This window comes from Gallinula chloropus (genome assembly GCF_964237585.1).
Source record: "Gallinula chloropus genome assembly, chromosome: 1".
NCBI lineage: Eukaryota > Metazoa > Chordata > Aves > Gruiformes > Rallidae > Gallinula > Gallinula chloropus.
The window spans coordinates 9,982,168-9,998,230 of NC_140085.1; the positions used below are offsets into that span (position 1 = coordinate 9,982,168).

At 38.0% G+C, this 16,063-nt stretch overlaps 1 protein-coding gene across 1 annotated transcript in view; it reads left to right on the plus strand.

Annotated features, from left to right (window-relative positions):
* The window catches only part of SEMA3A (semaphorin 3A), a gene marked incomplete at both ends in the record, with an annotated part of 169,519 nt that overhangs the window by 123,680 nt on the left and 29,776 nt on the right, over positions 1–16,063 (plus strand). The window contains 4 exons of the mRNA XM_084268648.1: positions 10,765–10,907; positions 11,955–12,069; positions 12,163–12,232; positions 13,323–13,467. Coding sequence (XP_084124774.1) covers positions 10,765–10,907; positions 11,955–12,069; positions 12,163–12,232; positions 13,323–13,467 — 473 coding nt within the window. The remainder of the gene's footprint in view (positions 1–10,764; positions 10,908–11,954; positions 12,070–12,162; positions 12,233–13,322; positions 13,468–16,063) is intronic.

The following is a 16,063-nucleotide window of genomic DNA, read 5'->3' on the forward strand; positions in this document are numbered from 1 at the left end:
AAGAAGAAACCAGGTAACATTTCAGGGACAGAGCTTTTTTTACAGATGATCATTGGAAAAACAGGAAAAAAATATTTAAAATATTAGATTACCTATTTTTCATATTAACTCCACAGCTCTTATGGAATATTTGAAAGCATTCAGGGATCATATGTTGTCTGTAAGTATGTCCATATAGCTGAGGATTGGTGTTTATTGATTCTTTTACTGTTGTTTGAGCGAAGTTCAATACCCTTATAAATAGTAAAAAGTGTCCCACTGATGTCAGTGAGATTAATCATATTTCCTGATCTCTATGATAGCATTTGACACCCTGTAAAATCTGACAGTCACAGGGCACAGATCTCCACTTAACCACCCCTTGGGTCTCTGTTTCCTATTCTGTTTCTATAGAGGAGCTTCCACTAAAAGTAGAAAAAGCTCCATGAGTGGGAAAGGTGCAAAACCTTCCTATGAGATATTTTACATGGACTAGTGGCTCATCAGCTTTGTTCACAGGACTGTGTAAATGGGTTGTCATTACTAATACTCAGTTCTGCTCCATTTTTGACATGCATTCAGGTTTTTTGGGGGTTTTGGTGTTTTTTGGGTTTTTTTCCAGAACTGATGGTAGAAAGTATCTTTAAAAAATATTCCTCATTTTCCCATTTATTACAGGACCTATTTTTTGACTGCATTTCTCTCTTTTATTGTTTTTTTAATACTTTTTCTAAAGTTTTTACTAATTTGTCTTCCTGCTGTTTACATATCACAAACATGTGTGCTGCAAATTCCTCCCTCACTGCTTTTAAATAAATTCTAACATTTTAGCCTGATACAATTTTACTCCAAGAAGGTTTTCATTCTTTAAAGTCACAGCAATTACACCAAATATTTCTGAAATGCTGCCAGTGATTTTTTTTTTTAAAAGGAAGGTTCCCTTGTTCAGAGTAAAAGCACATGCCAATTAAACAGAGATTGAGGAGAACAACTTTCTCACAGAGTGGTACCAGAGGTAATGCTGTCAGTAATGCTTTTCTGTCTCAAGCACCTCCATGTTTTTCATCACACCTGTGCTATCACATGCTTTCTCTTCTTTTTTTCTTTTTTTTTTTTTTTTAATGAGTAGAACTAAGTTTCAAATCATCAATAAACTAGTACATTATTTCTGTTGAGTTCAAATCCTGAAGTTAAATTAAGTTGAAATCATAAATTATGCTCACGTGACTACTGAAAGAGGTTGTCATAACTGATGTTATCATACTGAATACCTCAGGTTGTGCTCAGGGGTTTTGCTTCCGCTTACAGATGCCTTAATGCATTTTATGTTGCTGAGCTACACTGACAGATCAGTTAAAAACAGTCATTCACCCAGCCCTTTTTTCAATCTTTGCTGCCATCCCTCATTAATCTTACTTTAATGGATTTTTGTGTCAAGTTACTTTACACTAGCTGTAAAAGTTAATTATAACAACAAAACCTTTTTCATAGTTTGACAAAATGACCTCAGTTTTGTGACCAAATAGAAAGGTTTTAACAAAGAAACTGAATTGCAGAAGATTGGAGGGGTTAGGAAATTGTTACAGGAGATTTGTCTGCTGGATACCTCCTTGGGAACCGGTTCGGTCTGATGATCCTTTCCCAATGAATGATCATTCCTCGCTGAGAATTGAGGTGATGGCAGAGTATTGTCCAGTTTTTTGACATGATACCTGGGAGGAGATTGTTTTTACAGTTACACAGCCCCTTCCACACACTTCCGATTGAACCTGGCACTACAAAATAGGGAAGTTTTCTTCCTGTTTTGAAAATAGCTTTTTTTTCTTTTTCTTTTTTTTTTAACACAAATGCAATATTTGTTCACAGTGCAGGCAGAAGAAACAAAAAAAGTAATATATGTGTGGACAAAGGGTCCTGCTGGAGATGGGGTTGTGCACAAATTTCTGTCTGAAAAGTCTTAAAAAGTTTAGGTCTTGAGAAATGTATGGATGTTGCAGACTGATTTGCCAAGACAGTGTTGTTCAGTTTGGGATTTCATGGGTTTTGCCAATCATACTACTGATGGCTGTCCCATTAAATGTGTTTGCCTTTTAATCCCCAGAAATTTCTCACACTGAGCGTGGGACTTGTCTCCTGTAACATGTCAGGAGTCTGGCTGATGGTGCTTCTGCAGCATGCTCTCGTTGTCTTCAGCCCTATAATTTCCAAATTGCAAAGGGGAAGAATATTCCACCAAGACATAATCCCACATCTCTCAGTATTCTGGAAAGTCTGAGAAAATCACATTAGAGAAGAGGAAGAGGTTTGGTCTCTGAGTTTTGGGTCATCTACCATAAACCACTTGGATATCTCCAGGGACTTGTGCTCCACCTGTGAATCTTCAGAGTTTACAAAAGGCAGGTCCGTAGCTTGATTGCCAAGTGTGTAACACCCCAGATCAGAAACAATTTTTGTCTTCAGTGCCTCTATGCTCCCTTTCCTCCCTAATACATCACTTTTTAACATAAAGACTGTGATATTTAGCTCTTGTTACTCATCCAGAGCTCTAAAGACGCAGGTTAAACAGTTCAGGCACAAGCTTTCCAGTCTTGTTTCCAAGCATCAATGTCAAAAACTTTAGACAAATGACCAAGAGAGGAAGAAACAAACTCTTAGCTGGAACACTCTTTAGCTTTTTTTCTGCAGGGAGGCTAAGAAATACAGAAAATTGAGACTAAAATATTCCTAAATGGAGACAATATGGTGTAGTCTTCCTTTCTGTTCTGTGAAGGACACTAGTTTTTCTCAGTTGCCCAATTATTCTCTCTGAGGGACAAGTAAATCAGTCTAAAATTAACAGTGTTGATAGATACACAACACCTTAAAGCATAGTCAGCGATGGAAAAGAGGTGTTAATTTTGGTTGTTCTTCTGCAAAGAGATAATAATCACCTCTCTTAAATTAAATAGGGTGGGTAGGTCATAAGCATTGTTTTGTGAGAAATCTAATTTACGTTTAGAATTAAGCTATAATTTTACTGAACTTTTGTATTCACTTTTCTTCACCATATAATTAGTCATTACAGGGAATCAAAACTATTGTTGTCTTTCTAGAACAAAGGCTTCAGAAACCGATAATTGCATCACAGATCACCATTTTCTTCCTCCTCCTTCCTGCATGAGCTAAAACTACTCCCAAAGAAGTCATTCCGAGCAGTGCCTCCGAGGCAGAGGAGGCGTCAGTGACGCTGCCTGGAGATTGGAGCCTTGGCTGGTACTCAGAGTGTCATTTACTCTACCATAAAGCTGTTAAATACCGCAAATTAAGGTTGTGCTGCCTCAGGTGTTGTGGTCCTGTGACAGCGGGAGGGGGCTGGGCGGGGTGAGGTGCTGCGAACCATCCGTGTCCGCGGCTGCCCCCCCCCCGGGAAGCAACGCTTCCAGCCCCCTTCCCAGCTCTTCTGGAGCTGCACAAAAAGCTCGGTTCCCTAAATGACCTTCCAGAGTTCTTACAGCTATCAGAGAATCAGTCACAAGCTGATAGGGTTTGGAAGGGACCTCTGGAGATCATCTAGTCCAAACCCCTGCTGAAGCAGGAGCTGCTAGAGGATGGTGTTGGGGATGGCTTAGAATCTCTTAGAATCTCTCCAGAGAAGAGAGTCCACAACCTCTCTGGGCAGTTTGTCCCAGTGCTCCCATCACCTTTAGAGTGAAGAAATTTTTCCCCACGTTGAGATTGAACTTCCTGTGTCCCAGTTTGTGCCCGTTGCCCCTTGTCCTACCACTGGGCACCACTGACAAGAGTCTGCCCCTTCCATCCACTTGACACCTGCCCTTTAGATATTTATAAGTATCAATAAGGTCCCACCTTAGTCTTCTCCAGACTAAACAGACCCAGCTCTCTCAGCCTTTCCTCATACAAGAGATGCTCCAGTCCTTTTATCATCTCTGTAGCCTTCCACCAGACTTTCCAGTAGTTTCCTGCCTGTCTTGGAACTGGAGAGCCCAGAACTGGACACAATACTCTGGATGTGGCACTTGTGCAAAGTAGAGGGGGGGGGGAAGAAAAAGAATATGTACGCAATTGGAATTACAAGAAGCCTTACTTAAACTTAGTAGTCCATATAATTTTCTATGTTACCCAAATTACTTTTCCTAGTCTTTGAAAAATAATATTAAAAAAAGCAGAATACTTCTGAGAAGGAGAAACTGTAATAGGTAATGTGATATTTTAAGATTATCATTGCTCGTCATCAGTCTGGCTTGACACAAAGACAGACCACTTGATAAAATATCGTCAGTCTTTAAAACTCTTTTTTATGAGAATTTCTATTGCAACATAATTGAGTGACCATAGAGCTTCTTACCATCGTGATAGCTGCTAACATCTCAATCATACATGACCTGCATACCACACCTTCACCTCCACCTACCCACGACTTTGAAAACAGCATCCTTAAATCATATCTCTATTCTGTGGTCTGTCCCTGGCACTACATTCCATATCAGCATCTGACAGTAAGTTAATACCACAGAACCCTCATATTAGGTCCCTGATAGCCACAAGCGCCTTGTGCAAAGAACAATCCCACCCTGAGGATGTGGTCTGATGCCGTCCGTATTGTTGAGGAGCTTCTCTAAGTGGTGAATCCATGAGAGCTCTGCTTCATTTGCCTGAGTCATCAGCAACAAGAAGAATGTGAAAGGTGAAGAATTAAAATTAAGGGTCTTTGGAGGAACACCACTAAAAGCTTTGGTGTTTTGTAAACTACATTTGAGTGTGTAAAACCACAAACTGACTGAGTTCTCTCATCACCATATATCAAAAGCTTTGTCCTCTGGCGACCTTGCCAAGCATGCCCCTGGCAGACGTCTCTGCTGTGCACAGTTGTGACTGGTGCTGCAGCTCCTCTTCTCTGTGAGTAGTAGAGCTTGCTGTGATTGCAAGTTCAGATTTTCTGAGGACAGTGCTGCTTTCGTCTCTGTGCTGGGTCTCAGTGGACAGGCACTGTATGTATTTATGAAGTCCTGAGTAGCTGTCTATTTTTGTTGTTGTTAAATTTTTAATTTCATCTTCCCTAGCTTTGTTCCTCTCCTCAGGGCCCGAGTCACCCTCCAGTACTTTTCATTAAATTATAGCAATTGCAGTTTTACTGAGCATAAAATTTCCCTAGTTTCCTAGAATTTTCTTGCTGTGAACTGATAAATTAGTCATTTTGACCGTAAATATACAATAATAAGGGCATCCAGTTCAAACTCTTTACAAAACATTTCCTGAGAGAACTGCCCTTTGGCTCCTGTCAAGCAATGAAGAGATGACCCCACCTTCTGTTCCCTCAGCTTACTCAGTCTTGACAGCTAAAGGTAATTTCTGTGCCTTCAAGTTTATAGATCTTCATTAAAATGCTAATACAATTCAGTTAGGAAACCAATTTCTGACTTTTATTTTTTTCCTTGCTGTTGGGGTGGGGGGGGGTGTGATATGTGTGGTTGTTGCTGCGAAAGAGCAACATTTGTAAAAGAACAAATGCAGATCGATTTTCCTTAGCTTTTTCTCAACCTGAGGTGCTGAGACAAGCAAAATATGTTTCCATTACTTAACTAAGCAAACAATGGCATATAAATCATAGAGGCAGCTGGACCAAGGTGTCGTTTTCATAAAGAGCCAGATTTCTCATGAAGGACAGTTTAATGGGCTGCTGCCAGTGAAATGTCTGCAGAGCTGGTAATTGCAGGAGGGCACACAGAAAGTGGTGCTACAAAGGTGTCATGTGGGAGCTGAGAAATAGCCCCGCAGCCGAACTGGAAAAAGAAGGCTGAAAAAGGTGTGTGCTTTAATAACTTAGTTCTTGAAGGCTGATTGTTTTAAATAAAAATCTAAATTTTTATTTTTAGCTTGTTCACGTTGGCTACGAGATCAGAGAAGTGTTTTTAGCTGCAGTTTTATTTTGATCATGTTTACACTGTGGCTTTGTTTCTCCTTTGATCATGCTTAAACATGTTTCAGACATATTTGTTTGATGTATACTGTTTTTTAAAGCACTCTTCCACGTTGTCTGCTTGTGTTTATTCAAAGCAATGAATCATTGCAAAATATTTGCCGTCAAATTATTTCTTAAATTCATTTTCCCAAAATACGCTTTCAGGACTTTTAGCCAATGGCAGACTGCTTTTAAACACAAAAGTGCTGAACCGTTGTAACAGCATTTCTGAGCACTCCATGGATTGGAGACAGTTTTAGGGGTTTAGAACACTTGGTAATTCATACACAGGAATTTGAAGTCATCCTATCCATCCACAATAGCTGCTGTGCACTGACTTTTACAGTTGTCACCAGTGGGTTTGGATCAAAGTCCCACTTTCCATTCAGTAAAAATTGCTTGAAGTTCATTCCAGCATTTCTTTTGTGGCTGTGTCGAATGTATAAAATAGGTCAACCCTGACTGAATTGTTTTAAACCTCCCTTGGGGACCCCTTGATACCGAACCTGTTTAATTTTGCAGGGTAAGACAGGGCAGTCTCAATATTGAACATACACATTCATGGATGACATTCTTTCTTCTGCTGCATGAGTGAGCAATTAGGAGAGCCAAGAAGTCCCTCATCTGTGGACAACACCTCCCTTCCTTGAAGAAGAGCAATACAAAAATGCTATGTAGTCCATGGAGAGTGTCATGTTGCGTGACTGTTGGCCATCTGGCTGATTGATTCATCATGACCATAAACAGTTAGTTGTAAGCATGGTCTGAAGCCCTGGAGTTAAATGCAAGTGTGCATCAAGCCTCAGGCAAGTCAAACAGCTCCTCCAGTAATGAAACACTAAAGAACAAACTACAGATCACTAGTTCGCACCACCCACTTCCTAGATTTATAATCTACAAAATCATCAACTACATTTCTCTCTGTCTCTCCACACATATCATTATCATTATAATTATTCAGAACAGAAATTAATCCATTTCTATATGCAACAGAACACAGGTAGCCTGTTCTTCCTGTATTGTCTTCATAGCCTAGACATAGATCTGCTACATGGAAGAGTGAAAAGAAACAAATACTACCAGTAACAAGAGCAAGAGCACAATAACATGAAGAACAACTCTTCTATTGACTAAAACATATCGACTTAACCAGATGGCAAAACAGCCTGAGGTTTGCTCAGTAAGAAACACCAGTGTAATTCAACAAAAACTGTTCCATGATGTATGATGGAAGTGTTCTAATATGAGACTGTGTGACCACTTTATTGTACGGAATGTAGTAAAGATTATTAATCACTAATTGAAAAATCTCGATTTGTCCCAGTAAGAAATGTGAACAGTCACGTGCCTTTTGGCTACGCTGTTAGTTATATCTGCCTTCTTCACACCCCTCTCCCCTGCTCCCACTCTGACAGAATTATTTGAAATACATATTTTCAATTCCATGAACTATTTTTCTAGCATTATTGTATCAGGCCTGCTTTAATACTAGACTCTTACTGTTCCTAGGTTCACTTGCAAAATTATGAGAGGGAAAGAAAAGAATAATAATATGCTAACCGAGGGCAAGTTTATATAACCCATACTATATCAGCAATATTATTGACTCAAGTGGGACTCCCCACTGTATCTTCATAGGCCAATGTAAAGTTAGATTTTTGATGCCTGATAATACAATGATTTATTTTAGAATTTGATATCTTGTGATTTACAAAACCCAGTGTGTTAGAAACAAATCATTCAACCATTTGGGAATGTGTTTAGGTTTTGGTTGAATGATCTTTTTTATTCTTTTCATTAAGAACTTAAGATTGTAAAAACAGTGTACTCAGTCAAGAAGGTCTCTACATCTGGTAGCCCTGAACAGTGTCCTCTAACGGGTATCTTCTTTCTCTGATGTATCCTTCCACAGGCTGCAATGCAGAAATTTTCAAGCTGTAGCCTTGTATTTCTTGTGATAGATGTTACATTGAAAGCCCTGGTAGATCATATATAAAATAATAAATACTTACCATGGTACAATGTAGTCTGGATTTTATTTATCTTGTGCCTTATGTCAGTGTAACTTGAAAGCTGTTAAATGCATGCTAGAAAGAAAGTGAATCTAGTAGCTTAAGTTACTGGAGTTTGATGTGGAGAGCTTAAACTGCTTAAACAGATTTTTTATGTTTTGAGACGTCTAAGAATATGCATTTTAATAGCCTATAGGTAATATACACAGTTGCAGAGAGATCTGTTCTGTGGTCTATGTTGTTCAACATGTTCATAACCTGTGAAAGATGTTGAGCAGGATGGGAAAATTTTTCACACGATACTAAGTTATTCAGCACAATGAGACAAAGGAAGACTGTGAAGAATTACAAAAGGATCTTATGCAACTGGGTAGCTAAGCAATCAAATGACAAATTAAATTATTGTTGATGTGGTGATAAACCATGGGGAAAACAATGAGGCAAACATGCCTAAATTCACATATAAAACAATGGGATGTGGACTGAACATTACCAATGATGAGTGAAGTTGTGGGGACATGGCACATAAAGTTCCATAAAAAATTGAGGTTACTGCTTAGGAACTGTCAAATCAATATTAAATGTTAGGAAATAACAGAAAAAGAATGGAGAATTCAACAATGAGCATTGCTATAGCCCTTGTAGAAGGGCACGGTTCATCCACATCAGGAATACTGTGGGTATTTCCAATACAGGAATTAAGTTAGTAAGATCTATGTTCAAAACACAAAATCAGTAGTAGGCTTTAGTTGACTACATTGTGAAAGTGAGGAACGAATCCCAAAAGGACACTATGAATGCTGGAAATTTGCATGGGTTTAAGAAGGGCCATGAAGATGATGAAAGGGCTGGAGCACCTCTCCTATTAAGACAGGCTGAAAGAGTTGGGCTTGTTCAGGCTGGAGAAGGCTCCAGGGAGACCTAATTACAGCCTACCAGTACTTAAAGGGGTCCTACAGGAAAGTGAGAGAGGGGCTGTTCACCGGGGAATGCAGTGATAAGACAAGGGGCAATGGCTTCAAGCTGAAAGAGGACAGGTTTAGGTTAGATGTTAGGAAGAAATTCTTTACTATGAGGGTGGCAAGGCCCTGGCACATGGTGCCCAGAGAAGCTGTGGCTGCCCCTGGATCCCAGGCAGGGTTCAAGGACAGGTTGGATGGGGCTTTGGGCACACTGGGCAAGTGGAGGGTGTCCCTGCCCATGGAAGGGGGTTGGAGATAGATGGGCTTTGAAGTCCCTTCCAAACCATTCTAGAATTCTATGATTCTAAGAGTCTAGACAGATAACTGGATGAAAAAGCTACTGAGAGCTATTAAGCCCACAGAAAGCAGCCAAGCTCGGGGAATCAGCTACACTGAAAAATAGTTTAAGGAGGGGAGATTATTCTGGCAGGGTATTGTTTGAATTTACCATAGCCTTTCTCAGTCCCAGATAATTACTTCTGGATAATAATGGAGTTTGTATATTGATACAAGTAAACCTCAGGCTAAGCTAGTACTAATTCTCATGCACTGAGTGTGCATCTATCTATCTATCTATCTATCTATCTATCTATCTATCTATGGACACAGAGTACCTATGAATATATACACACATTACACAGTATGTGCGCATGTAAAGACACATCTAAACACATGCATGCATATGTATAAATATATTCAAATACATTGCTTACAAACACTGCCATCCTTAATAAGGACATGGGTTTCACAGGACAGCTAGTGCAAACTGGCGAAACAAAGTACAGCTTATTATTTCCATGACTGTATACCAATAAACATAAACTGAAAAGATGTTAACACATGACACTAAAATAACTTACAATTTCACACAGGAACGGGACTCTTTGAGTAGTTAAATATAGTTTGCAGTTAATTATCCCAGCAGGATGTAAAATGGTTATAAAACAGATTGGTAAATCTGTCGGATATGCCTTCTTTTTCCAAATATAGTGAAAGATACCAGCTGAAGTATCTGTGTAAAACACAGTGACGACCCATACTCACCACTGGTATGAATTTGCTGTTATGATTTCTATAAAATTCTCTTTCCACAATTTTATACATAATCAATAAGCAATCTGCATTTCATATATTTTACTTCGTTGATTTATCTTCTTCATCACCAAATAAAGTTGTCACTCTAATTGTCAAGAAAGAAAGGTTTTCTATGAAAAAAATAATTTATTTTAAAAAATTTTGGGACACAGAATTTCAACAACTTGGATAGAAATTCACAGATGCATTTCTGAAAATGAAACAAAAATGTTGTGGTTTAGCGTGTCACAGTGTTCAAGTAGATAACATTAATCAAAACCATATTTTTTAACACATTTTTTTGACAATAACACATTGCTACTTTTCTAAATGTTAAATACTTTCTATATTCTTCATTATTGCTAAAGTCAAGAATACTACATTTGCCTCAATAATTCTCTCCTTTTGTGTATGACACATGCAAAAAGGTCATTGACCCAAAGACAAAACATCCAAAGACACAAGAAAAATGTCAGTACATAGAATTAAGAAGCCATGCTGTGATGTTATGCAACCATTTGATTTTATGAATGTTTAATTGGTTCAGTAATAAAACTAAGTTCTGTTCATTATGTTTCAGTTGCAAACACCTCTGTGTGCTAAAGAGGAATGTAAATACCTGTCACGTTAATGGGTGATGATGTACCTATCATAGATATATTTGCTATTTGATGTAAAGGTTCATTGTTGGAAAGCAAAATCACAATTCATTTATACAAGGAAGGCAGGTGATTGAATTCCTGGAGTAGTAACACATACAATGACATTTTCTCCTCAGATCCTAGATTTGTTAGTGCTCACCTGATACCAGAGAGTGACAATCCAGAAGATGACAAAATCTATTTCTTCTTCCGTGAAAATGCAATTGATGGAGAGCACACTGGAAAAGCCACGCATGCCAGAATAGGGCAGATCTGCAAGGTAAAACAATTACTTTTGTGTGAGACTTAATACGCTTGCAGGAGGCACATGCTTGCAGGACACTTTTTAAAAACCACATTTTCTTGCCTGTAAACTGTTTGGTGCTAACATTGACATTGTACTAAAGCAGAGGTCATCCTCAGTGAAAAATAGCTAGGGGATAATACACCCAGATATACACTATTCAGTTCTCTTTGGGGAAACTTCACAAACTTCGATGTTTTGCTTAAAAAGCCATAGGCACCTTTGGAGGCTTAAAATGTGTCTGCAAAAGAGAGAATCTTTTATGGGAAATGTGATACTTCTAGGTAGGCCAGAAACATTTGAATTATTTACTTTTTAAAGGAATGTTAATACCTTTCCAGCCCCACATCAATGACAATCTTTGAAACGGAGGCAAAGGAAGGTTTAACGAAAAATTATTTTAAGCTCAGCTGTAGAAATGGGCAGCAATTCAGAAGACCCTTAATGATGGCAGATGGAATCACTGATAAACGTCCAGCTATCATTCTGACAGGCTTTTAAAAAGATTTCTACAAATGAAATTATATTAATAAATGTTGTAGCTTTAGCAACTATGAAGTTTACAATAAAATTTCATGTTAATCCATGTGCACAATCTCCTCAAATCCAGAGGTAGTTTCTGAAAACCAGTTACCCCACAAGCACAGAGTCCTCAGTGCACTACTTCATAAGTTTTCAAGCTCCACAACTGATCCTGCTGTTCTGGCATTTATATCTGCTTTGTTCGCTTGTAACTTCCATTTCTACTTTGTTGCTAGACAGTTAAGAGTAATAAACCCCTGAAGGTTTACCAGGACATGGCAGCCTGGGAGCTCTGGAGCAAAATATTCTGCCTGTCTTTCTCCAGGGTTATATAGATATTACAGTATTTAAAGAGGTTTGGGGGAGTTTTTTGTGTTTGTTTTGTTGTTGTTGTTGTTGTTTCTAAATAATGTGCTACTATGGAATATGTTGTGATAAAATGTAAAATAAAAGCAATTCAGAAGTAGTGTCCTTGAAAACATAATAATGTTTTTTTATTAGAATGACTTTGGTGGACACAGGAGCCTTGTTAACAAATGGACAACTTTCCTCAAGGCACGTGTGATTTGTTCTGTGCCAGGACCCAATGGCATTGACACACACTTTGATGAACTTCGTAAGTGGCAGAAATAGCTTTTAATACCAAAATGTTTTCAGGTATTATCGATATGAATTTAACATAGTTTTCTGTCTCTTGATATTGTTACAGAGGATGTGTTCCTAATGAACTCAAAAGACCCTAAAAATCCAATAGTCTATGGAGTGTTTACAACTTCCAGGTACAGAATGTATCATTTTACTTGCGTGGAAGCTTGGGTGGCTGCTTGTTTTAAAGAGGCCTCTTTGTTAAAAAAGTTTTTCAGAAACACAAAATTTTCTTAACCTTTGAACTGAGAAGTTGGTGGCAGTAAGAAGTAATGAATTAGATTTCTTATGAGCAATGTACACCATCACTCTGAAGCAAGTAATCACGAAGACTGACGGTTTCTCAGGCTGCTCTTGTTGTTGAACTGGCTTTTAATAGTGGGGATGAGAATTTGTAGCCCTGTCCACACAGACCTGGAAAAATAACGCAAGCATAAATATGCTGGTTTGGGGACAGGATGAAATGGGAAATCTGTGGTGTGAGAAATTGGCTACTCAAGGAGGTATTAGTAAAAAATACTGATGAAATCTGGAAAGTTTAACCATCTTTCAAAAGTTCTGTTATTGTGACGTACATAACTGTGACTTGAATGTTTTGGTTTCATTGTGCTTTCACCAAGACAAAACTTATACTTGTAGCTTTAGCCTGAGGAAGGTTTGCAGTACTGGTTGCCACATTTGTCTGTGAAGGACAAAAGTTTTAGTTTTTAAACAGGAAAAAAATGTTTCTAAACAGAAATAAATGTTTCTAGTAATAACCAGGCTTAAAAGAGGGAGATTTGCAAGTGCTTACAGTCTTCAGTAAGAAATTTCAAGGTAAGAAGCAAACTGAAGTTTGTGTTTGTGCTGTCCAAATGAGAGAAGAGACTGCTAAAAAAATATATATATGTAAAAGCAGAGTGTAGGAAAGAATTGAATAGTGCTCTAGGGAGAGCCCCATTGAAGTTTACTCAAATTGGGTCTTTGGCCTTCTGGGGACAATGTGTTTTAAATAGTGGAATAGCAGCCATCTGCTTCGGAAAATGCCTGAGAGATCATATCAGTTATGCTGAACTTTCACAGGAGGTGAGTTAGGATTGCTCTGAGAGCATGTCAGAGTTTTGATAATCAGCACATGCAATAAATTAGAAAGCTAGAAGCTGCTATTTCCATAGCTCTCCCACTTGATTAAACCGACTGATAATTTAAAGAACCTGATTTAATTTCTTCTCTCCACATTTTTAGTAATATCTTCAAGGGGTCAGCAGTGTGTATGTACAGCATGACTGACGTGAGGAGGGTATTTCTTGGTCCCTATGCCCACAGAGATGGCCCAAACTACCAGTGGGTTCCCTACCAAGGGCGAGTGCCATATCCACGGCCAGGAACCGTAAGTATCCTAAGAGATGTAGTAATCTAAAAAGGGAAAAAAATATGGAAAATGTTTTCAAGGATTACATGGTACTTGAGCTGTGATCTAGGAAAGAAACTGAAAAAGATAAAGAAATGGAAAGGGTGGCAGAAGAGAAAGCTAATAATTCCTCCAGGTCCAAAATGTCCCGGTTTTGTTGTAAACAATGAAGCTGCAACAGCAACTTCATTCGGATTGTAATTTTGGCATTCATACTAACAACTTGAGCAGAAGTTTGAGCAATGGTTGGAGAATTTTACTCCAAGTCAAACATTTAATAAATTATCCTTTCCTTGGAATTTGTTCCAAATAATGGCTGAAGCATTCTTAGTGAGAATGAACAGAAAACAGAGCAACTGTCTGGATGTGAAGGGACATTCAATTGTTCTCAACACTGAATCCAGTACAGTAAGACAGATACTTTTGCAACAGATAATGGAGTGACCATAATAATTCCTAACTTCCACTGACATTTTTTTTTTAAAATCTATGCTTCTACCTGTTTCTCAGCTTCTAGCTTTTGAATGACTAAAATGTCAGTGTATGTAAGACATTCATGTCTACACCTCCCAAACAAATGTCATCACATTCTAGGAATATTTCACTGCCTCTGGAATTGTCAGACATCTAAGAAGGTGGGACGTTTAAGAAAAAGACATTAATTGTATATATTGGGGATGGTCCTTAGCTAGTAAAAATCATCTTGGCCCATTTAATTTCTGAAATATTATTGCTGAAGACTAAATATATGTGTACATCTGTATACAAATAAACACATAAATGTAAAGAATATATCTGTAATATTCTTTAAAAAATTCTCCTTAAGTATAGGGCCTTTGGAATAACTTCCATTCTATTTTTAAAAATTATTGGATTTTCTCTGGAATGTTTTGAAATTGTTCTTTCAAGCCTAATCTTTCCACTGATCTCCAACAGTTAGACAATGTATATGCTTAGTGTAATGAAAATTAATTCCTAAGTAAAAGAAAACAGTGGTCCCTGACAGCCAGACTCCTCGCTCGCTTACTACAACTACTAAAGGGATTCCATTTTTTTTCTCCAGAGTTAAAATGCAAGCTCTGGAGCATAGGAAAGGTTTTGTTTCACATTTGATGCTGAAATTATTTTTTTTTTTTTAATGACTATAGTTAATGCTGGGATGTAAGGGTTTTTTTGGGGGTTTTGTTCAAGGTTGTTTTTTTTTTAAATTTGGTTGTTTTACATCCCTGTGGAAAATGTGAATGGGTAGATATTTTTGGTATTTCTTGTATGGTTAATGTCATCTTCTTTTCAGTCTGACAGACTTTATAAGTCAGTGTTCATTATTCCGTTTATTTATATCCCTCTGTGATTTCGGTATTGATTAACATTTCTAAACACAACCAAACAATAGATATTATGCAAAACTACAGCCAAGGAATGTTAGGTGTTTCTGTCACAGAAATAGACTGAGATAAAGCGCCGGCTGCTGCATAGTGGCTGTTACTTTCATTCCTCAGCAGAGGTCAGACACAGCTCTGTTGAGATTCTGAATGAACAACTCAAATATTTGCCCTAGAGACTGGCAACACAGCTTTGCCTGTCTCAAAGTGCATGGGTTATTCCAAGGTTTGTCTGTGGGTCTCGAACTGAGATCCAGTGGGGAGAAGAGTAACTTGATCAAACTCCCAAGAACAAGCGGAAAAGCAAGGACTCAAATCCAGCCCCTAAGTGGTTAATGACATAAATTACCAGATATTTTCCCAAAGTAGGGAAATAGAATAAAATTACATATACTTATTATGCTGGCTACTTCCTCAGAATGGATTTTACCCTTACAATTTCACTGTACTGTACTTATACTGAGAGTCATTGTAAACATCTTTCTTGACTAAGGGCGAATGTGATTCCAAATTACACCATTCTGCATAGCCCTGCAGCCGCATCATGCAGTGGCCATTCTACTGTAAATTATGTTATTCAAAGAGTGTCTGAGGCCATCAGCTTCTCTTAGTCCAGTGCCAGTGATTCTAATCCTGATGGTTATCACCTTGAAAAAGATTTTTTTTACTCTCACAGTTGCTAAAGTCTTTCTATTGTATCAGTAGGATAAAACTGAATTTTAAAATGAGAGTCAAATCTGGCTGAAGAGAAGCTTTTTGTTTCTAAAGTGATAGACCTGGATATATTTTCAATGTCTTTGAACAAAGGTTTTTGAAGTTTCTTTAGATGTCAGAGTTGTGGCTTCCTTTTCCAAGAAATGGGGAAAGGAAGGGAGAAACAAAACCTGTGCTTCTTACAGTGCTTCAGTTCCAGATCTCACTTCACTTAAAGAGTGCTGAATTAGGTGAGGTGCTTGTAAACTTGAATATCTGGCAACTTGCCAAGCATGAAAAAAGTTAGAAATTATTTTGAAAATTCAAAAAAACAAACTAAACCAAAACCACTTTGTAAAAAATTCTGCATCAGCTTCACATTTAACAAAGAATTTTCCAGGATTTTCCCTTTAAGATCTATAGATTTTATTTAATTATTTATTATGTGAAGAAAATTGGGAGAGAGGGAGGATTTTTGTACATACCTTATCTTGAATGAG